A 23,992-nucleotide genomic window follows, 5' to 3' on the forward strand; every position below is an offset into this window, starting at 1 on the left:
AAGTAAGAATAATAAAAAACACTTTAGCCTCTGAAAGGGAAAATAATTGAATTTGATGGTGTGAAATTTACCTGGAACATTGGCTTCTGTTTTAATGTATTCAAATAAGTGAATGTAAACCAATACAAATAGGATTTAAAAATGTCTGACCAACCAAAATAATTTAATAGATGCTATAAAAGATTATATATTGTACAATGTGGCTTAATTTTAGAAATGCACAGATAAACAGTATGTTGTGTGAAAAATGATTGAGGCCAGTACAAAGTGCTTATTTTGACTTATTCTTATATATTTATATAGCAGTTGTTTGAACAGGTCAATGGCTGATATCTAACAGGTCATAATTAAACTGGAATGAAACACGTCTTATTGGGCAACTGTAAAAAGGCATCACTAGGGAAATGTTCTCTCTCACGGGCACCAAACCATTCCTTAAAAATATCTCCAATGAAATACACTAAGGCCTTGGCAGATAACACACAGACAATAATATAGGCGTGAAGACAGCGAAACACACATGGCAAAAAACACATACTGAAGTGCAAGCATCATGGCAGGGGTCCTTCATTTTCATTGTTCAGTTGAAGACTCGTTCCCCCTCAATAGATAGAGGAGAGGGAATGCGATGACCCCAACTCTCCACCACCGTCATCGTTTGTGCGTAACAGAGAAGAATATAAACAGCATAAACACTAGAGAAAACATTGTAGTCGCTCTGCATCCAGACTCATAGCAGCCACAGGGGAAACACTGAGTGTTTAGTGTTGCTCTTTTTACTGCACCAGCTTCAGGCGCTTAGACAGTTTTTCCACTGATGGCCAATACTTCCTTTCTGTCTTTCCCACCCTGACATGATTATTCTGAGCCCAACACTAAATATATCAGTTTGCAAAACAGTTAGTTTGTGTTTGACTGCATCCATTTAAACATCTGTATGATAACCACAAAGTTGTAGTGATGGGTTACGCCAGGTAGCCAATCATCTGGCGCATTCACATTTTCATAGATGGTCTGATCCTGAAGAATTCAGATGTCGACGCACCATCTAATGATCGGAGGCGTGAAGAACTGGAGATGGAGGCAAGACTGGAGTAAGTGGATGGAACAACTCCTGTGCGTCAGGCAATCAGGACTGGATAAAGCTGATTTCAGTTGTGTCACATTGAATCTTTCATGTCTGAAAGGACAACCAAACCCTGGAGAGGTTTAAGTGGGGTAATGTGTCTCACGGAGGAGTGTAGCCCCACTCTAACAGGAAGCGTCAGTGTAGAAACACAATAAAAGGTCTCCAACTTGCTGGTGCACCATATATGACACTGAACTACTACCAAAAAATACCAAAACAAAGTAGCAGGCAAAAATGGCCAAAATGTCAAACATGAATGAAACTGGTGTGTAAATAACGAGCTTTATGTTGCAGTCCTAGACAGTTTTGTCACATTTGTTATGAAAGTCCGACCAGTGTGGGTAAAGTGACCGTCTCTAAAGCAGGCGCTGCCGAGGTCCGTTAATATGGAATGATCAATAGTACAAATGTAAATCAATAATAAATAGTGTAATGTCTGTTTATGTACATGTTAGTCCATACAGTATTTATGCTGTTTATTTTTTAATTTATAAACTTCTATACTGATTTAGTTTTGTCCTGCAAATTCTTCCACACATCCATTCGCTCACTGGACAAGCTGAATCACCTGTGTAGTGTGATTATTGTTTAGTTTTTACATGATTTGTTCTGCCTCCATATCCAGTGTCACTGTAAATAATAATGCACTGTATGTCACTCGTCGTCCTCCTCCTCAGTTTCATCTTCCTCCTCTTCTTTGATCTCCAAGTATTCCAGCCCTGTCTCATCTGTTGATGCTTCTCCATCCTCTTTGTGACGATCTGATTTGTGCCTATCCACCTCACCTTCTTCTACTAAATCCTCCTCCTCTTCTGCCAACAGCTCCTCTTCCTCCTCCTCCTCCTCATCATCATCTAAGATATCCCTTTCCTCCTCATATGAGGAGATGGGTGAGTAGTGTGGAAGGTCGAACATATGTGGGCTGCTGGGAGGATCAGAGCTGGTGCGAGGAGGCGATGCAGCAGGAATGGTGATAGGTACCGGGATGGAAAAGGCAGGAAATGACTCAGAAGCACACATGCCAGCGCCAGCGCTGATATCCTGCCCCGTCCTGGTGGCTGGGTTTAAACTGGTGGTAGTGTTAGAAGCAGAAGGCGGGATGATTGCCATGCCCAGTCCTGACGTCATGGAGCTGGGTTCGGGTGTGTACTCCCGGATTTCACCTGGCTCCAGTGGTTCAGGCCCACAGGGGTCGTGTTCACTGCAGGACAGCTTCCCGTCCAGCTTGGAGATGAAGAGCAGGCCGTCGCGGTGCTGGCAACAGTAGGAACTGGGACACATCTCGCAGAAAGACGCTGCTTCCTTACCACATATGTCACATTGGTGCCATGGACATTCCCAACGACCTACAACAATTAGCATAGTAGGCGTGAAAATGTGTCCGCATTAAGAATTTGGACAGAGCAAAACTACTGGGGCCAAACCTTAACTCCCTATTTGGCTCCAAGAGAAAATCATTTGCAACACAGAGATGAAAAGACAAACAAGAATTCACACTCACACCTATTCAGAGTCACTAATTAACCTGACTGTATGTCTGACTTTGGACTATGAGGGAGCTGGAGCACCCATAGTCCAAGCACACATGAAAACTCCACAGAGAAAGATGCTTGGCCCAGTCCAGAATCAGCATTATAAAAAACAGCACTTACATCCACACAGGTTGGACAACAGACTCACCAATAAACCAGCCTGGTTTGTACTGACCTGCAGGCCTCTTGGTAAGGTTCAGACAATCAGCATGGTAAACCTTAGGACATCCAGGTCTTTTACAAGAAACCATCTGTCCTCCATCGCCACAGCTGAAACACTCGTCCTCTCTTTCTTTGGTGACAACCACCTTTTTCTTCCGCTTGCCGTGGCCTCTTCTCTTCGACTTCCGACCTTTGTCTTCGGATGGAGGGTTGTTCTGGTTGAATGAACAAGCAATGAACAAATGTTAATTAATAGCCATAAGACAAATATACATTGAGTTTGATGAAAAAGGCTTTTACCAAATTTTATATGTTAATGGATCAAAGAAAATTAAATTCCCAACACTTTAACTCAAAAACTGCACCACAGGTTTTCAGCACTGTATCAGTACAATTACATGCACCCAGGTTTCCCAGAAGAACCAGGTTGCTTGGGGAACTGAGCAATGCATTAAATAGACTCAAGTAACCAGATTATTGGTGTTCTGGGTGGATAATCAAGGAGAGAGATGCAGTGCTCCTCGCTGTGCAAACTGTCTTCATTAATGAAAACACAGTGAAAACTGACTTATTTACACATCAATAGGAAACTCTCCATCACGTAATCCATGAAATGATCTCCTTGGAGCCATGGATTGTGGAAACGAGATTTCCTGTTTACATGACATTTAAATAATCTGTAACTTTGATTCCTAAGTAGGAGAATTGTACTTCTTCTGTTTAATTCCTACCTTTGGCCTGACGCCCAGGAAGCCACTGCAGTTTGATGCTCCACACTTACAGACTGTTTTTCCATTTCCTAAACACTCTAGGTTGTAGTTGAAGGTGAGCTCCGTGCCTGAAGAGAGACACACAAAGAACTGATAAAACTTGATCTGACTAATTCAAAGGGGGGGGTTAGAATCAACTTGGAGACTGGCAGAACACCTGAAAGTAGAAATGGAGGATTATGGAGGAATTTTACATATCCATGTAGGCAAGCAAGCTGTAAGAGATGTAAGGTACCTGCAGGAATGTCGATGAGCGCAAACAGTCCCACTCGGGTGTCCCCGCTCACAGTCCACTTCTGGGTCTCACAGTTTGGCTGACAGCTGTGGTTCATAAAGCGAGCCTCGTTCCCCTTTGGTCCAGCATCAATGATCCGGTCCTGACACACACAAACAAAACAAAAAAAGTAAAAAAAAATATTTAATCATATATAATCATTTTTTAACATCAGATTTTTCATTTACACAATTGAAGATCTGAAAAGAAATACAGAGCATGTAAAACAGTCATTCACAGTGTAGACAACTATTTAAGGAATCTGAGGCAGGGGAGGATCAATATGGGAACAATTAAGAAATGCTGCCCCACCCCCACTGAAATGTTAACTAGAACATTAACAACACCTCAGATTCAAACTTTACCTTGTCCAGAGTTAGCATGTAGAAGTTACAGATGTCATGTTCCTGTGCGTGTCTGATCCTTGACCTGCAGTCCTCCTCATCGATCACCTCCCCAACATACTCACTCACAAAATGACCCTGTTAGGAAAGCACAAGAGACAAGACATTAATTAATCTAGAGCCACTAAAAACCTGCACCATCTGATGGTAACCACAGCAACTAGTGACAAACAGCAGTGGTAGTAGCACAATAAGTACTAGTTCCAGTATCAGCAGCAGTATGAATCATGGGTTACCTTCTTGATGTCATGGACACATCTAAGGCCCCAGCCTCGGGACAGGGTCCTGAATATTTCCACCTGGCTGTACTGACGCTTGGTGAATGCCTGGTTGAGGCACCGTTCACCCGCCGGGCAAACCTGTAAGTTCAGACTTATTATCACATCAGACTGTACCACACACTGTAGGAACCTACTGTATTCATGCCACACTGTAGAAATAATGTACTTTACACTTAATTAAGGACCACATAGAGGATCTGTTTGCGTTTTACATGTCCTGTAAAGAATACTTTCACAATTACATTTAGTATATTTCTATTTTTCTGTACCTGTGGATGACATTCGTAAAGCAGCATGCGATTGATGCACTCTGAGTCCATCCCACACGGGCTCTCATCTGTCGCCTTACAGTTACAGCGTGGGATCTCTGATAGGTCAGCTGTAAAGATCTGAACCTTTCCAATTGGTCTATTCATCTGAACAAATCACAGGAACACAAACAAGCATGAAGACTTCCCTCTGTCTGAAATTATGTATTTAGCTCTTCTCAACTTATTTAAGTCAATATATCAAGTCATTGTTAATGTAATATAAAAATATTATAACAAATTGCAGTGCAAATATTAGGCAGGAAATTTATTCAAATGAACTCAAATTCAAAATAAAAAGAAAGCTTTTGCTGTATTGTATCATGTTTAGCTCAAATTATCAGCATAATGCAACATTTTAGACTCAATACAGACTTTAAATTGTATTGCAAGACCTTGATATGTTTGTATGGAGGAGGCTTCCTGTCATTCTTCCTGTCCTCCTGAAGTTGTCGAAGCTCCTTCTCTGCTTGCAGCTCACGAAACCGCACGGCTGCCTCCTCCAATGCTGAGGAGTAAGGTCAACAGGTACAGAAGTCATGGAAATGAAGTTAGTGAAGCAAACCTGTAGTAATCTAATATATATATATATAAGCAAGCCTTTGCTGAACACATTGGATACCTTTTTTGTAGATGGCATCGACGCCTTTTCCCATCTTCTCTTTGCTGTTGGCATCCACATCCATATAAGGGAAAACTCTGGCCTGGTAGGTCCACAGGTAGTCGTTGGAGCCAAAGAAGTGAACAGGGAACTCCCCAACATCGTGCCTCATCCGCTGAATGTTCTCTGGGATTGTTTTGGGATGGCTGACCTCTGCTGGCCACCACCTTCGCAGAGGTGTGGAAAAGCACACAACCACAACAAACATACACAAATAACAGGGTCAGGGACACTTAGCCAATTTCCCTAGCATATACAACATCCTATTTTCTCTGAGCCAAAAAGATGTTCAGCTGACAATCACATAAGAATGTATAACCAGAAAATAATCCCATCAAAGAGCTGACTATGCTGAAAAAAGGAGAAAAAAACTGATATAACAAAACGCTGAGCAAATGTCAACAGTTCCCCCAGGACTCCACTGACCTGTAGCGCCCAACCTTCACCCAGAGGATGTCCTTGTAGCGAGGTTTCTTCCCAGCCTTGCAGTCGTTGCAGTACCAGCTGCCTTTAGGCATCTCAATGTTCAGACACTCTCGGTGAAAGGCAGCAGGACAGGACTCACAGCACAGCAGACTTCCCCCTGGATCACAGGAGCAAGTGGAGCATTGTGCTAACTGTTTAATTTCTTGGGGTGAATTTTTTTATTGCTTGTCACTTTGGGATCGTGCAGTTGAGTAAATGAAATTGCTCCATGTTACCTTCTGTGCAGACAAAGCACCAGCTGACATTGACGTGTTCGTGGTTCTTGACGCCACGTCGAGGGGTGAAGTGATTGGGACAGATAATGCTGTTGTTGGAGAGGATAACGCTGCCTGCTGCCATGCACAGGTCTGTAGCATGATAGGCTACAGGGCAGCGCACACACCGCACCAGGCGACCTAGACAGAAGAACACAAAACTAGTGAATGTGGGTTCAGAAGGTGTAGAAGGAGACGTCATACTGTCCTTTTACCTTTAGAGATGGATGAGCTGTTGGGGTTGGCGATGAAGCAGGTGAGACAGACGTGGATGGAGCAGCGGAAGCTTCGGTTCACAGGTGCAGTAGGGGCATAGTTGGTGATGCACTCCCCATGGTAAAACTTACCACACACAGGGATCATGCAGCGTCGCACATCCTCACTGCGTTTTTTACATACGAAGCAGGTATGGATGCCTGGAAACCAATATGGAGTTATTACAAATGTTTTTGAAAATTAAAATTTTAAATTGTAAACTTGTGAAGCTTAGACTCAGACATACCTGATTTACACTCGGGACAGACAAACTTTCCTTTTGGAGCCTCAGCCAGAGAGATGCAGGGAAGATGAAAGGCTCCACAGCACTGACCCTCACAGAGCAGCAGCTCCCCTGTCTTCTCACACACCTAAGTAAATATTTAAAAAAAGGCATGAGATGAATGAATTTGAATTAATTAGAGTGATTCTATTCAGAGTGAAGGTTATGGCTATCAAGTTTAAACTAAAATTATTTTCCATCAGTGAATTAGGCCATAATGAGGAAACATACCTGACATATGTTCTCCTTCATAGATGCAGGACCTCCTCGGTCCCCTATGATCTTCCTTGCAGGTGAAAGTGCATCATCACAAAGCGACACGTCATCCTTAACGGAGGGGAAGCTGGGATCCAAGCTAGATGGGTCACCCTTCAAAGACAAACACTTATGACATTATAAACTAATAAGTGTAAATGTCAAAATCAACAGTGCTGCTTGTTTTATGTGTAAGTAAACAAGGCTGACCTCTAGCTCTGATGTGTCCTTCTGGAGCTCATGACTCTTGCTGTCCTCTGGTTCAGGGGCATTTACATCTTTTGACTCTGTCTCCACCTGCTCAGGTTCAGGTGGAGCTGGTACAGGAGTGGTGGTGACAGGAGAGCTGGGACCGGTGTCATTGTGAGGATGTGCGGTGGCCGTGGCGGTACAAGTTAGAACCTCCGGGGCTGTCGGCTTGGAGGCGGATGCTGTGAGGTGCTTACTCCTCGACTTTAAAGATGGCTGCCCTAACTCTGGATTCAAGACGGATGTTTTGGCAGCAGCTAGCAAAAATAAAGAGAGTAATGTTAAAATAGGCTAATCGGCATATATACAGTGACAAGAGATGTTATATTATCAGGAGGTTCACTATGATTTGAGGTAAAATATTAATTAGATAGTTTACGAACCTGCTTGAGGAGCAGGATTTAAATTGCTCTTCAGTGTTTTGACCTAAGAGGATTGTTATGATATAATTAAAAGTGCCAAAGAAAGGATTGTTACAGATTTCATTCTTATTTTAATAATTATACAAAATACAACAAATATTGAAAACACATCAAAAACACTTCAGAATTCATTGTTCAGCTACTGTATCAGACAGATTGTTTTGTACTATGCTGTACCTTCTTCTTGGGGGCTGATGAAGCCTCTGCCTCCAGACAGTACTCCAGGATCTTCTGAGTGGGTTTCCTCTTCCGTTTCTTCTCCAGCTGTGGAGCATTTCCTGTGAATGACAATAGAATTTAACAACAGAATCTTTTTATAGGACCTCATTCCTTTGTTGTTAAGGGTTTTATTAATCTGAAACCTTTTCTTAACTACAAAGACTGAATTCCACCTAAACACCTACTGAAGTATACACACTATACTAATACATGCTTTCTCACCGTTGTCTCTGATGAAGCTTTCTGACAGCGAAAGCTCAACTTCAGGAGGAGGAGTTAGTGTGTCTATGGAAAGCGCTGGTGCATCTTGGGGAGATGTGTTTTCAGTGCTAGAAACGTTGAGTTCAGAGGGTATTGTGGGAACAGCAATGTGATCAGGCGGCGGCGTCTGTACTTCGGGAAGCAGGTTCAAGGTTGAGTGTTCGTGGATGTTCTGGTCTGGCCCCAGGGGAGGCAGAGAGGTAATGGGTTGGGCTGCCTGAGAGAAACAAAAAACAGAATTTCACAATTTGACACAAATTTTCCACAATGTGTCTAAAATTGATATAAAATAAACAACAACCAAAATAAAAAAGACAAAGTTAAAACAGATCTTACTTTGTCTGATTTTTACCTTTCCAATCGACTGGAGAGGCTTTTTGGATTTCTTCCTTGTGGAGAAAATTTGATCGTACTCTTCAGTCCATTCAATCAGCCTCTTGCTTGGTTTTCTTATTCGTTTATGTGCTTAAAAAGATATACAACAAAACATTTTTCTCTGTTATGCATGACTGCATAAAATATTAACACTTCACTCTAATATTTTACAATAGTCAAATTAATAAATAATAATTCTCAACAAAGAGTCAATTGGTCAATTGCAGCTTTGAGTATGGCAAATTAGCCTGCTGGTTACTTGAGCGCATCTATTGTATTATGAGCTTTTAGGTTTGTATCTTGTCATCATTTGAGGTTAGTGATTCCTCCCTGTACTGTACAGACACACAAAACACCTCACTAGTCATGATTCTAGAGAGCTAGTTTAATATTTAATCTAGTAAGAATGAGGTGTTGGGTTACACAGCACAGTGTGTACAGGCATATCTGTACTGTAATGGTCATCATTGGATAGCTTGTGCACATACAGTACAGTACATACAGTAGATCAGTGAGTAGAACCAACATTTACTCTAAACCCATCAGCAAGGAGAGCAGCAGCATGTCTAAGCCTTAAGAGTGGCCACCTGCACTGAATGTAAGTGATGATACAGCAGGACACCCCACTCCCTTGGTTCAGTCGTCTCCTGAATACTTAAACCTTAACCCTTATTTTTAGCCTATGTTAGCTTTGTTCCCTTTTTACATTGTACCCATTAATGCATAGATGGATGCAGACATGCTCTCAAGTTCTGGAGTTACAGTGGGCATTTACTATATGTGTATGTGTTTATGTGTTTATGTGTATATAAGTATGTGTTCAGACAGTCACAGAATGTAAAATGTGTAGATCATAACTGTGTGTTAAGTATTTAATGCACACTTCAACTAAATTTTAGTATTTGGTCTTATTTCCTCTCTGCTGCATAATGATAATGCTCTTCAATTCATCTACAAATATGTAACTAAAAAGTCAATTTTTGACAGGCTCTCATTAACTTTTAGAGCATGTTTGTGTTGCAGATCTTAAACTACTCAGTTCTTACTTGTTTGAGTTTTGTCTCCTTCAGTGTTGTGCATCGAGCTTGGGTTATTCTCGGTGCAGTTTTTAACAAGACCATTTGGCTGTCCCAGGTGTAGTCTAGTGTCGGACCCCCGCTGCTCCAAGGACACAGCTTTTTGAAGATCCTCATGTAGTCTGCTCCACCTGCCTTCCTCCTCTTCCCAAACCACGCTGTCACCACCAGCCGGCCTTTCCCAGATTCCAGCCTGCATATCCAAAAGGGACTGTACTCCTGATGAGCAATCCACTCCTGAGGAAGAATCCACTATTGGTAGGGATGCAGCTTCGGGCAAAAACTCCATTCCTGGGAAGCCAGGTCCAGACCGGGCGGGACGAGAAGGCACTTTGCGGTTGACTTTCTTTTTCACCCCAGTAGAGCTCCCTCTTCTGCTATAGGACCTTTTTGAGATCTTATTTGGACTGTTTACATTTTTTGGGATTATGATTTTGTCCATACTTGAATTTGAAATACTAACAGGTTCATCTTGTTCATTTTGGATTGCAGGTTCAGTTTCTCCAGGCATCACTAAAGGCTCCTCCTTTACATGTGCACTTGGTGGCCCAATCTCCAGCTCCAAAGGGGCCCCCTCTCGTTCCCTAGTGTCATGCAAGTCTTTTAGAATCATAAGAAAGGTGCTGAATTTGTAGTTTGTGTCTGGTTTGAAAGACATTGGTTTACCATTGCCCTCATTTGTCAGGGATTGGAAGGATACCTCTTTGACATTTTTAAAGGCATTCATAAAAGAAAAAGGTGCTGAAAGAGAAGAAGTGGAGCACATATCAGCAAGTGGATCATTCTTTGCCATGACCTTGGACGTAAGCGGTATAAAGTCCATCGGTGGAGTTGAGGATATTGAGAGGTCTTCGTCTTCGCTCTTGACAACAATTTCAATGTCAGCTGAATCAGACTGCATCAAAGAGGGGGTGCTACAGTTGGACAAGGTGTTCGGATCATTCTCACCACCAGTATTTTGAGGTTTAAAGGATTTTGATTTAGTGCAGTCCGGTTTGTTAGGTGCAGAGTGACAAACAGCATCCTCTTCTTTTCTTAATGGATTTAATACTTTTGGCTTGGACTCCTTTTTTTTCTTTTTTTCCTGCTTCCTCTGCTCTGCCTCCTTCATGGCCTTCAAGGCTCTGGTCATCAGCCGACTGCTTGCAGGGAGGTGGGCTGGCTGATGAAGTAACATTTGATTTGAAATTTGCTTATACTTGCCTATTTTCTTAGGTTTCCGAGAGGAAACATGGGCATTCCTAGAAATTGAATGTCTGTGTCCAGAAGAAGACTGAGTTGTATTCAAAGCTGTGTTAGAGGCAGAAGTATCTCTCTGCTCTGAGCTGCCTAACAGATCAGAAGACATTCTTGTTTGTAAAGAGGATGGGGTCTTCTTAACTTCGGACGTGTCTGAGTGATCCAACGGTGAGCAAGTTACATTTGAGACTGGTGTTTTCTCTGTTTCTTGGCTACCTAGTTCATCAGTGGAAGCCGTTTTACTTTCTGTAGATTTAGACGTGAGAAGAAGTATTCCAGGCCGACTGTTTGCCTTTAAATTTTTAACTGAGACCTTTATGGATTCTGCCTGATCTTTCGACACACCTGTCTTGCCAGCCACACAGTGTGACTGCTTAGACGACGTTTCATTTGATTTTTTGTCTTTTCTTTTCTTTTCATTCTTTGTAAAACCAGGTTTTGAAATGGGACTAATAGTTGCACTAGAGTTAACAACTTTCTTTCTTTTTATGTCTTTGCGTGACAGTTTGACAAAAGAAAGCTGACTTTCAGAAACTAAACTTGTCTGCTTTTCTAGTTTTGATAATGCATCACTAGTGTCAGAAATTAAATTTGACAATTGAGTCATGTTATTTTCTTCTTCTGCATGGTCAGACAACCTGTCAACTACATTGACCTTTTTATTAGAAATCACATGAGGATCGTCTGTTTGTATGAGACTTTTAACTTTATCTGGGTTGGTCATGGATTGGTTATTGAAACCATCTTCCAGACTGGCCTCTAACGTCGTTTTAACATCTAAGCTACCACACTGTTCGGATGGCATACCAGTAACAGTGTCCGTTGTATCGCTGTGGATCTGCCCATGCTTTGAGGGTTGACACTTGTCAGGAAGCACAGAAGTCTCAACCAAGACCAAGGGCCTCTGCTTGTCTGGCAACTCAGACTGGTCAGCAAGACTGACAGGGGTACCGAAAGGTCTAATAGCTACCAGGGTGCTTTTGCATGTCACTTGTCCCGGATCTTCAAGGGATAGATTTGCTTCAGCGGGTACCACAGTTTTATGTTTGTCCAACATTTCTGGTTGGTCGCTGGGTCCACCATTAGTGGAGACATTGGGAACCATAATCTTTTTACTAAGGGATGAGCTCTTTTTCTTACAGGGCACTTTACTAAAGAGAGTACGGTCCGGCATTGGACTGGTTGTTTTCGGTCGCCTCTCTTTGCTTGATTTACTGAACCAAAGGCCGCTCTGAAACTCTGGTGGCTGCTTCTTCACTTCCTTTACAACTGCAGCAGACGGCTGATTCAGAACTAGCTTAGTCTGGCGCTCAAGTGCTTTAGGACACAGAATCTTAGGCACTGTGTCCAGGTCAGAATATGGGCACTCCCCATTGTCCCTATTTGACTGGTCAGGGCTATTCTTTTTAGAGTTTTTACTACTCTTTTCCTTTGATGATTTATTTGGCTTCTTCTTGCCAGATGGTTTCTTTAAAGTGCTTGGTTTTGTTGGAGTTTTTATTGGGGTTGAAATAGCTGGGGATAAAATAGATCCATTTGTCAGGTGCGTTGTCTCTGGTGAAGTGGAGGAAGGAAATGTTGGTTGGGCCTTGATCTCGCTCTCTGGTGTGCAACTGTTATGGAAGGTATCATTTAAGGAAGAATAAATGGAGGAAGCGGTTTTTAGTCTGTCTCGGAGAACAGATTCAGCTTCTGCCACACTGGATTCCCAAGGGCCCTGAAAACGTTTAGCAATCTGCAGGTAAAGGTAATGGAAAATACTACTTAATCATACAGAAATGGCGCTGTCTCATATTCTTCTGCATGAAACATTACCTAATCTAATTATGTCCCAGAAATGAAGATGATTTAGACCAACACATTTAATACAAGCAATGAAATAATAATGATGAATAAAAGAGTAATTACAGTGTGTTTGCAGCTCTGCTCCCGTTGCTTCCCCCTCCCACGCCTTAGGGGGAGCTGTTCAAATTCTGCTCCTCCATGAAAAATATGAGTGGCTTTTTCCTCCACCCACACAAACTCCATGGGTTCCCCAAAGGTCCTGACATAGTAGAGGCGACATGGACGATCGCTGGGCTCTAAGACAATAACAATACATAAGACTCCTTGTCATTACACACAAATTAAAGATGCATCATTCTACCAAGAAATTCAGAGTGCATCCAGGTGTGCATATTGATGTGAAAGGTTTGAACATAAAAAACTATCATTAGTAGGGAAAAAAGACAGTGAAATTCATTTATTCTTATTGGTAAAATAATTGTCAGACAGCAGAAATAAAAGGAAGCTGGATCCTCAAAACTCAGCAAAAACTTTTTATAGAATGCAAAGAAACGACATTAAGTGAATAAGCACTTTGACAGTATAAAGTCAAAGTACTTATGACTGCATGCATGTACTTAATGGGTGATAAAGGTATAATGTAGTTTTCTCTATATTTAGTGTTTTGTATTCATGTTTTCTATCCATATCTATCTATATCCAAATTATACCATACTGTAAGACAGTCCTAAGAAATATAATTATACATTTCTGAAAGTGTTTACAGAAACTCTGTATCCAAGATTTACTCAGATAAACACGAATGACGATCCATACAGTATACAGTAGCTAATTTACACCAAGTCAACAAAGGCCCACCTTTCACTTTGTGATACATTCCCTGTACAGGGTCGGTGATCACCTCACAGGGCCACCACGGTCTTCGGCCGAACTTTGCCCAAACAACTTCACCCTCTAAAAACTTCACAGGTGGCAAAGCCCTTTTCTTCTGGCTGTTCTGTTATTTAAAACATGAAAATGCAAATGGAAGTTAGCTGCTTGCAAATAAGTTTGTAGTTTCAGAGCTACAGGCCTGCCCATCATTCTTTACATATAAGCGTACTGATGTAAAGTGCATCGCAAACAACAAGCACAAGTTTAAAAATGTAATTTTAACCTATATTTAACTGACCATGAACAATATCTCTCACTGTAAGGGGATTTGTTTACCTTGGCTGACCTGTCTAGGCCTCTTTAACTCTTCCCTAGATTGAACTCGTCACTTCGTGTTTAATAATAGGTTTATACCACAAAACAAACCACAGTAGAAAAACTGTTGCAACATGACTGCTATATCCACCTTACTGTGAAGTGGAGTAACTTCTGAAGGCAGTGGATTAAATAGACTGGTGGGGTACACAAAGCAGGTGTGAGTTATGGCTGGCATGTAGCAGGACTGGCCAGAGGGCCAATACTGCCTGTTGCTCTGATGTAATCCCAACTGGAGCCTTTAGAAGAACAGCTCAACATTTAGGAAATGCTTCAACAGTCAACCTAAATTCCCTAAATGTTTGTCACATTTTGTTTTAAAGTTGAGGTTAGTAACTTTATAGGTGGATGGGTTTATACAAAAAAACTTGCATAATGACAAGAGGTAGCATTTAAATTAGCACTGTTATCCCAGATAGCTTTTTTTTCATTATAAAATTTGCAAGCAGGTTGTTTCGTCTAGCTTACTTAAGGTAAAAAGGTTAAAACTTGCCATTGAATGTCGTGATGGACTATCCCCAAACAAGAACAGCTCTGTATCACTCTCCCACTCATCATCCGAACAATCCCAGTATCTCCTGCGTTGACCCGAGGACTGAGACCGTGTAATGACCTTGGCCGACAACATGTTTGCATCCTTAGGGTTTGAATTTAAGTCTTGAGGAGCAGACTGAAGGACATTGCCAGTACTCTGATGTTTATCCTGCGAGTCCTTCATAGGTGATCTGACTTCTCGCACTTCTTCATTGTCATCATCTTCAAATAAAGAGGATTCAAAGTGGAGGAAGCCATTGGTGAAAGGGCTGTTGCTATCGAGGGAAAAGGCTGGGCTAGGTGGGCCTGAGAAACAACCTTCTGCCTTTTTTTCTGAGCCAACATGTTCGCTATTATTGCCTTCTGGTGCATCTCTACATCCAGTTTGGACTTCGGCTTGTTTTTGTCCAGCAGAAGAATTACCGACATTCTCCTCCCGGTTCATATTCTGGCTGCCAGAATAACCTCTACTAGTGCAATCAGCATGGAGGTCCCTCTCCATCGTTTCTCTGTCCTTTTTCAGTGTCCCCCATTCCCAGCTTCTCTCTGGCTCCCTCACTGGCAGGACCAGGTCAGGCTGGCTCACCATGGTGGTGAGATGTTGAAGCCTCCTGAGAGGACTATAGGATGAGGGAGGGGAGGAGGAGGGGTGGTCCCTTTGAGAAAATCCATAGACTGGAGCATGTTTAAGGGAGGAGGCAGCAGCAGACATGGTTAGGCCGATCTTGTGGTCATGGTGTCTTGAGGAACAAGAGTGGGTAGACTGGTCATAAACAGGGGTCAAAGGGCAACTGGACTGATGGGTCCTCCTCCTAGGGCCTGGATGAGGCCCACTCATGCTGGCATCGTATCCTCCTGAAACAAAAATTAAGAATTAGTGAAAATCTTGTAGCAATGGCACTTGAAGCATCACCATCAGTTTAGATAACATGAAAACATTAAATTTATTTTTTATGCAAATATTTTCCCTATGCATTACTAACAGTTCACGTGTGTTCTTAGAAGCAAAAAACTTTAGATTTTATTTGTACATCACAGTATGTTTCTAAAATCCGTCTTTTATTCATTACCGTCTCATAACATTGAATTGGCTAATATAAAGTTAACCGAGACAGCTCGCAATGACATATTTTTGAATGGATACAGGACAGCCACAGCCCAGACATCACATCCGACAACACAACGTGCCTTCGTATTACATCAAAATAAACGCGTAAACACACTCACTGTCGACGAGCGGATCGACCTAACGTGACATTTTAGAAGAGATCGTGCGCAAACACCACAGCCCCACTGAAAGCGCTTTAAGGAAAATTATCGCGATATGATAAACATGACATCAAGCACAATAAGGTCAGCAGCCTATAAACTCACAGCCTACGTACAGTATCCACACACTGTAAACCTGTAATGTTATTAAACCGCGTCACACTAACACGCCGGCGCTGAAACCGCGACCTGGAAATAAAATGGACCCGCTCGCGCGCGCGTCACTGTGCGCGCGGGTGTGTATAGGTGTGTGCAGCTACACGTGTGTGTTTGTGCGTGTGTGTTCGTCGGCGTGTGTCGTCCGTGGCTCGCAGTGGCTCTGTGGCTGCACGACACAAACACGGACGCCCCATAGCATGCAACGGCGTCGACGCACAACAAGTTCACCTCCACATACACACACTTCCACGGGCTCCCCCCCCCCTGACAGATGCGGGCTATGTGCATCAAACAGCAAAATCACGGAGAAAACGGCAAATGACACGCGCTCTGCCGCGAGAATCTTACCATTCCGTTGTCGGCCACCGCAAAGCTGACCCCCAACCCGTTCATTTTGGCGTCTAAATGTGCTAATTTCCGATTTTTTGAAAGCGGATGAGGAGAGTCCCGGCGGCAGTACTACTAGGCCTGGATCCTGTGAAACGTACTCGCTCACTCCCCCTCCACCTCCCTCCTCCTCCTCCTCCCTCCTCCTCTACATGCGCTAAAGCCTGGTCCAGCGGCCCCTGGAATAGAAATCCAGGCGCGTCTCGCTCCACCAGCGACACTCCCCCTTTTGTTTGTGATAAACTACAACTTTACAATTCCCAGGCTTTGCATTTGGGCTCTGTTGAAGAACTGTTTCCTGCCCGCAGACTCTGCCTGCCCCTTGAAAGTCAGCCTCTCTCTGCTGTGCGCACTGCCAGTCGTCACCGCTACCTCCCTCCCCAGCCGGTCCACGGCGTCAGGCGCAGAAGGGGCCGTAAATCTCCCTTAACGGAAATAAGAAAGACAGATCTGCGCTGACAGACACCCAACGCACCCCGGTCCGTCGCGCGGCGCCCCCCCCTACTCCCCCAAAAAAGTCGCCCCGCCCCTCCCCTAATTACAAGCGCCAATTATTAACCTAAACCAGGCTGCCGTCGCCATCACCAATGACATGTCACGTGCCAAACTTGTGCCAACAACTGGCATCTTCTACACCATCACCACCCCGACACGCACTTGGGCAGCACGCACGCGCCTGGAGATTACAAAAAAACAAAGTCAGTAAAAAAAAAAAAATAATAAAATGACTGAAGGAAGAAAAATGTCCACCAACACGCCTGAAAAGCAGGGAGATGGTGCGGCAGGCTACCCGGAAAAACAGATGGGCTTCCTTTCCTGAGACGAGTTGCTGTGCAGTCTCTGGCTGCTCACCCGGTCCCTTCAAAATGGAGTCCTCCTGCCTTGGAGGAGAAAAAAAAACAGGCCACAAAGTGTTAATATATGCTCGATATAAAGTTCATCCAGCCACCGAGAAACGGAGCCACAAAGCGCCCCTCTCTCGGGCTCTGGACGGGTTTCTGTAGGTTCAGACCCGAATCACCCATGCCACGATATGGACGTTTTCACTACACGTGCCTCCCAAAGTCACTCTCCTACAGCACGAGCGCTTCTGCCTCGACCGGGCGACCGGGACTCGTTCATCCCTGGGTGTGTGTGTGCCAAACGCATGTCTCACGGCAAAAGCGGCGTTTCACGGCGCTGGCCGGGCTCACTTGCGTGCTGTTTGTGTGCTTATAAAGACAAAACACGCGAACGGCTCTGTTTTTTTCCCCCCTTTTAGTGACGGAGGAGTGAAAGCAGAAGAAGTGCAGCTTTCGGCCGGCGAGGCTGCGCTGGGATGGAAGACGTGCGAGATTTTTTGCCTGTGTGTGTTTCATTCCGTGGGGGGACAATGTATAGGTCTGTGGGATTAGAGAACCCACGTCATGTGACACACGGCGGAGGACAGAGGTGCTGCGGGGCTGTAAAAATGCCCCCCCCACGCACACTCACTAAGCACTTGTCACGGGTGCCGACGTGGGAAACGTGCTTATGACCGACACGGCCGTAAGGCAGCAGACACCTTTATCCCCTGAGTGAGACTGCGAAGATATTATGGTTCGATTCGACCGGGTCATCGCCCAGCCCAGAGACAGGAACACGTCTCTCAAAGGCTGATCTGAGAAAAGCATTTTGCGTTCTCCCCAGAAAACGCTGGAAATCCCCGGGGTTTGCTTGCGTATTACACCGAGAAGGAAACACGGACGGGGTTTGGGTGGATTTCAGGTTTAATCCTCGATCTTCGCAGGGTGAGTTTGGTGAGAAACGTAGGGAGAGAGAGAGAGACTCGCGGAGACAGACAGGAGAGAAGAGGTGAGACAGACAGGCACACATGACCGGGCCTGCTTCGGCTTTGCGCAGCGCAGAACAGCGCCGCGGGTCGGCGGCGTGGCGCATGACAGGTCCATGCGTCATCAATAGGCTCCTAATACGTGGTTTTATTTAGTCTAATCACTTTCCTCTTGATGAAACACGATTTTGTACGACTTAGAACTTTAATAAATATACAGTTATAGTGTAAGTGCCCCAGTAATACTTACAATATATATATATATTTATTGGACAGCTGTTTTTACTGCAGTATTTTACATTTAATCTGACATGAGTTCATGGCCATTCGAACAGGAAAACATTAATGTATCGGCACTATTATGAGATAATCTTGTGACTAAACTGTTGCATTTTTTTACCTGTACAGCAGTTACAGAGCAGCATAATCATCCATTTGGATCTTCATCCTGTTGCGGTTGCCAAAACTTTGTCTGTTATTCAAAGTCCAATGTTTGTTTTACCAAATTCTGACTAATATCACTTACATGTGGATGCATGGTTCTGGGTTCCACTTTACAGTGGGACTGTCCCACCGTAGCTGGTCCTCATCATCATTTTTGTGTTTGAGTATGCTGAATATGCAGTACATGCAAAAATAACATCGATGAGTAATTTAAGTTACTAAAGTCATACAAGGAACTGATTATAACTGCTTTTTTTCTCTCTGGCCTCTCCTCTGGTAACATTAGAGTCAGAGAGCTCACAGTCATTACAGGACTAGACATTTCTCACATGCCCAGTTCTGGTTAATGACTGTTCAACATGAGAAATAAAAAGCTAATGACTGCATGTTAAATCCAGAGCAGGCAATTTCTCATAAAAGCTTTGAGTGGGAAGGGCTTCGGTCCTTCATGTGTAAACACACGCACTGATTTCCTAAGGTTCTGAACATTTTAGTGTTGTGCTGTTGAAGTGGAGCACCATCTGCATGTGCTGCTCGTTCTTCCTGTTTTTCTGCTTCTCACCCACATCATGTTCTGTTATTCTCTCCCTCCATACTCTCTTCTTTGCCTCTTTGTGCTGTCAACCAAATGTATAATTATTCATATATGTAGTTGTGTAGTAGGTATAGTATACACATAGCTTGTATCAACTTTAGCTTGTGGTCAAATTAGCTAGGGTTAGCTAAAGAAGCAATTACTAGCCGATAAGCTAGCTAACCAGAGTTCTAGGAGCAGTCATACCACAGAGCTATAACCACACACGTTGAGTCGCAGTGCATTCTTCTACAGACTAAAATTAATAAACCCAAGTTTTAACGTTTATCAGAACATTCACCACCACCATTTTGTAAACCTGTGCAACCTACTTGTGTTTTTGATGTATGTGGTGTATAATGACTAGAAGGAGATATAAGCACCACAGAAGAAGACTACGATCATTTAAATTGACACGTGCCAGAAAAAAGATTGGGGCGAACAGTTTTGGTGTATTTTGTAAACAAATATTTGAACAGGATGAGATATGTGAGCTCAGGAAACATAATGCTACAGCCAAACCACTTGCTAAGCTCTGTTCAAAGATACATACTGCATATTTGAACCTACTATGTTGAATATTCTCTATTTTTTCATGTGTGTGCACTGGTCAGCTGTCCTTCCCTCGCACTGAACATATTTTACCCCAAAAAGAAGAGGTGGTGCGTGTTGTGATCTGGCCTTTCGGAGCATTGCTGCCACCTCCTGGTTCGGGGTGTGCGCTGTTCGGCTGCTTTTACGTTCAGGACATGTGCGCTCAGGACTCCAGGATTACTGATGTGCAGCTCAGACCTTGTCTAACAACCGATAACCGAACCAGTGTTCTTTTCTTAACTGGATTGGTTTAGTTCAGTGTGAACTAACCGCGGTACGTATAGTGGCTAATGCGTCCATAATAAAAATATATAGCTCAATAGAAATTGGACGATGCCAGACTGTGTGAGGCCAAACCTAACGAACCTAAGGCTTTTTTGAATTAAAATCTCTAAAATAAATCTATGTGAAAAAATACTACTAAAGGTTTCCCAGTCCGTGTCTAGAACTGACAAACCACCAAGTGCACAGCTGTGGTAGAAACTCATTGAGTCCACTAGAGGGCGGCACAACACACGCTATGAACTAGAAACTGAACATTAAAAAAAGGAAAAAGGAACAAAGTACTACAATATAATCATCTTTGTCACACATGTTTACAGGTTTTTCAATCGCAAATGAGTTTTTTAGGGATTATATTGATGACCCTCTTCTGGAAGAAACTATTGCTACTATATAAAATTTAGCAACTTAAACTACATGGATCCATAAGATAGACGTCAGATAACTGCATACAGAACAACAGTGTGTGTGTGTTTGTATTTTTGGTTCTATAGAGTATTGGTTATCACGTCTGCACTGGGTTCAGTCACTAGTGGAACCAACACTGATTGTGTATCCTGGATCATGTATGATTGTGACATTTACAGTACTGACTCTTACAAGAGTTATATAGCATGTGTTACAGTTGCTTTTGGCATTTTTCCTTTATAAAAATTAAAAAGTGATTGGCAGAAAAATAAAACAGCCTCTGCAGTGCTTGCAGGGCTTGCTGTGCTGCAGGCTTGCACGCACGCTCAACTGGCTAAATTTGTGGGAGGAAGCATTGAGTCCACCGGTGCTTTAGTCACCAGTCTGTCGCTGGAGAGTGTGAAACATCCGGAGGCCTACTCTCAACCCCTCTACCGGAACTGTATGCATGCGTGTGTGTGTGTGTGTGTGTGTGTGTGTGTGTGTGTGTGTGTGTGTGTGTGTGTGTGTGTGTGTGTGTGTGTGTGTGTGTGTGTGTGTGTGTTTGTCTTCCTGTTGTTTTGGATTCCACTTCACTCTCCCACTGCTGCCAATCTATGACCTCTGACCCCCGCTGAACCCAGCTGTCAGCTGTCCTGGCCTGAATGAGACATCTCTCTTTCGCTCTCCTTCTGTTTCCATCTCTCACTTGTATTGTTTTTTTATTATTATTTTAATTCCCCTTTCTCCTTCACAATAAAACATTGCTGAAGTGAACAACAGCAAAACATATCAAATCCTGTAACAATCAATGATCTATAGGATCATTCTGTAGCCTGTGAACATTATGTGAGACTGCAGATAATATAATTAGAAAAAAGCTCTTATTATTAAGTTGTTAACTTGCAAATTATAAATGGTTTTTGTATACAGATTTTTTGGGAACATGGAGCAGATATAGACCTCTGTGGGAAATCCATTTATTTTTCTGGTGATTGTCTGCAGACTGCGTTGATGAGCTCATTCTGTAATTTATATTTATCTATTTACTTCTGCGAACTATGTCCTAAAAAGGAGAACATTTCTTTATCTCTCAGCTTGCTGTCAGAGTCGAAATGAGCTCTAACCCAGCAACACGTAGCGAGGACAAAACGAGGACACGCCACCAGAGAAAACACATTTTAGGGGATACAAAGAGCCAGAAATCCCAGCACCTGGAGCTCAGGCTCTGATGACCAACATCCCCAGATGCTGAATCATTGTATCATCATCAGGCCTTTAAGGTCATCACCCTCCCTGTCCTTCTGATCGCCACTGATAGCCTCTCAATGGGCAGATGAGCCTATAGAGATGTTCTCCTGCAGGACATATTGATAGAGTCGTGATAATAAGCCTCATTATACAAAAACTTAATATTATTTTTAGGTTGATTGAGAAGAGTGATTTCAGACTGACTGCAAAATAAAACAAGGAAAAGTCACAAGCAGCTGTTGCTCCTGACTTGCTGAGATGTTTTGAAAATCTTACACTAAATATCCTCTCTACACTCATCAAAACTCATTACCTCCCCTCATATACATAATCCTCATTAATCCTACTTGTACTCGAGAACAACGTGTGAAAAAAAAACGCTCTTTGAAATAAGAGTCCGCTTCGTTCCAACTTTGGCGCCTCCGGACAAAAATATCTCAGGATACCATTAAAAAATGTCAAATTCAATTATGCCTTTCTCTCTTTTTGGATCTCATAAGACATCACACACAGACACATTCATACACACCACACACTTATGTAAAAACGGACTGAAAGAAAGTGGAAGTCCTGAGGGCTTTGAAAGCATGATTGGGAGAAAGCTCTTGTGTGAGTGAGAAAGGAAAAGGTGAATAACAGGCCCTGGTAGCCGGCAGTCAGCACAAAGTGGAGTGGAGGCTCTATTCTCCCTGCCAGAGAGGGAGACCCCTCACGAGGGGTGGGCGAGGGCCCAGAGGGCCCTCAGCAGCTCGGGACCTATGCTTAATGAGAAATTCCTGGGGATTTAGAGAGGTGCAGAGGTCTTCATTTTCTCACTGCGCCCACGGGCCCCCACTAGCTGGGGAGCGAGGGCTCCCTTTCAGCCCTGAAACGTCCCCAGAGGAAGAGAGAGTCCCCCATTCAACAGGAGCAGGGGCCCGCCTGCCTGCTGGATTATGCATATGAGATGTGGGTAGTAGGATCACAACCTGCCACCTTCCGCACACTGCAAAAAATGTCAACAAGTCATTTAAAGCTGCACCTGCCCTCGCAAAGTGGGGCTGGAGCGGCCCATCCTCGCTCATTAGGATGCGGCGCATTCACGGTGATGAGGGTCAGGCAGGAAGGTCAGTGGAAAAATGTCATTGAGGGAAAAACAAACAGTTGTGCCGAGATTCAGATTTGAACAAACAACACAGCAAATAAGTGAAGTTTAATGCAAATCATTAGCGCAGTGACATCAGTATGTCCACTGTGACACACTTGTATGAAACGCGTTGAAGGCCTCTTCCTGCTGCTCAAGTCATCTCTTCTGATAATCCAGTCAGGCTAAATGAGGTTTGTTGAGGTTTGATGAGTACCTGTGTATGCTTAGATGACATAATGTTTGGGTTCAGGACTTTGGGACGGTTCAGCAGATAGTGGGATCACTGTGACCCTGCCCTGTGACGTGAGAGGCTGTGGGGCGACTCCACTCGTTCCATCACATTAAACAGACACAACCCGACCATGTGCAAATAGAGCTGATTATGCGCTCTGCTCCAGGAGAATGAAGCTCCCCATCTTAACCTGCTCATCACCGCAGAACCCATCTTTCCTCCGGTCCCCTGTCTTTTGTCTGAGGTGGAACCGAGGCAGATCTTGCTCCTGCAGAGCTCATTCTCCATGTGTCTAGTTAGAAGAATGAGTGGGCGTAGAGGGGCCGCTGGGATGCAGCTGCCCCGGTCGGAGCCTCCCAGCACTCGGCCTTTAGACCCGCTCCAGCCCGTGGACATTGTGTTGCTGAGGCTGGGCCCAGCTGCAGCGGCGGCAGCCTGATGACCTCACAGGTACGCAGAGCATCCTGCGCCCGGGCTCCTCTGGAACCCAGCATTCACGGCGGCCTGGTGGGGAGCGCTGCTGCTTTCAACAACGCTTCCCCATTTCTGTCTGCTTTCAAATATGACTTGATTTACTGACAACCATGTCCAAAGCGATTACAGTGGGTGTGAGATTGGACATAAACGTTAAATTTACTTCATGAAAACACACACACACACACACACACACACACACACACACACACACACACACACACACACACACACACACACACACACACACACACACACACACACACACACACACACACGGTGGTGTTGGTCAACGCCGCCTCAGAGCCAAACAACCCTCCTTTTTAAACCCAAAGCACAGCCGGAGGCTTTGGCAGAAGAAAGGATCTCCACTTGGGCTCCCTGTGTGAGCACTGGACCCTCTGTGGCCACAGCATAACTTGGAATCATATTGCTTCTATTCTGGAAATGAAAGCTAAGCATTCACTCAACAGGAACGGCAGCACTTCACAACGTCTCACTTCCATTTGGCTGAAACCTACACCTACAGCCGTTAAAGACA

The 23,992-nt window shown here is 43.7% G+C and overlaps 1 protein-coding gene across 4 annotated transcripts; it reads right to left on the reverse strand.

Moving 5' to 3' along the window:
* Nucleotides 1–271: 271 nt before the first annotated feature.
* Nucleotides 272–18,502, reverse strand: nsd1b (nuclear receptor binding SET domain protein 1b). Of its 4 annotated transcripts, XM_055514538.1 has the most exons (25): nucleotides 18,488–18,502; nucleotides 17,068–17,158; nucleotides 14,422–15,317; nucleotides 13,539–13,677; nucleotides 12,804–12,976; nucleotides 9,627–12,630; nucleotides 8,558–8,670; nucleotides 8,167–8,422; nucleotides 7,903–8,003; nucleotides 7,687–7,729; nucleotides 7,265–7,560; nucleotides 7,031–7,168; nucleotides 6,764–6,887; nucleotides 6,477–6,677; nucleotides 6,223–6,402; nucleotides 5,948–6,104; nucleotides 5,483–5,688; nucleotides 5,256–5,368; nucleotides 4,822–4,968; nucleotides 4,508–4,630; nucleotides 4,233–4,349; nucleotides 3,829–3,970; nucleotides 3,555–3,661; nucleotides 2,837–3,038; nucleotides 272–2,475 (listed from the first exon to the last, which is right to left on the reverse strand). In XM_055514538.1, the coding sequence occupies exons 3-25, from the start codon at nucleotides 15,298–15,300 to the stop codon at nucleotides 1,784–1,786; spliced, it is 7,653 nt and encodes a 2,550-aa protein (XP_055370513.1). In that variant the 5' UTR covers nucleotides 15,301–15,317; nucleotides 17,068–17,158; nucleotides 18,488–18,502; the 3' UTR covers nucleotides 272–1,783. The 4 variants fall into 4 exon arrangements, with proteins under 4 accessions (XP_055370513.1, XP_055370511.1, XP_029028601.1 ...); XM_055514536.1 differs by lacking the exon at nucleotides 18,488–18,502 and having other exon boundaries at nucleotides 17,068–17,389; XM_029172768.2 differs by lacking the exons at nucleotides 17,068–17,158; nucleotides 18,488–18,502 and adding an exon at nucleotides 16,239–16,756.
* Nucleotides 18,503–23,992: the final 5,490 nt, after the last annotated feature.

The sequence above is a fragment of the Betta splendens genome, chromosome 14, assembly GCF_900634795.4.
Source record: "Betta splendens chromosome 14, fBetSpl5.4, whole genome shotgun sequence".
NCBI classification, from domain to species: domain Eukaryota; kingdom Metazoa; phylum Chordata; class Actinopteri; order Anabantiformes; family Osphronemidae; genus Betta; species Betta splendens.

Excerpts from the sequence above, each read along its gene's own strand:
- nsd1b (XM_055514538.1), bottom strand. The coding sequence starts at position 15,300 with ATGAGTGGGCCTCATCCAGGCCCTAGGAGGAGGACCCATCAGTCCAGT. Across the intron at positions 8,423-8,557 it reads CTCTCCAGTCGATTGGAAAG|GCAGCCCAACCCATTACCTC; the intron begins GTAAAAATCAGA and ends TGTTTCTCTCAG. Across the intron at positions 5,689-5,947 it reads GTGAAGGTTGGGCGCTACAG|GTGGTGGCCAGCAGAGGTCA; the intron begins GTCAGTGGAGTC and ends ACCTCTGCGAAG.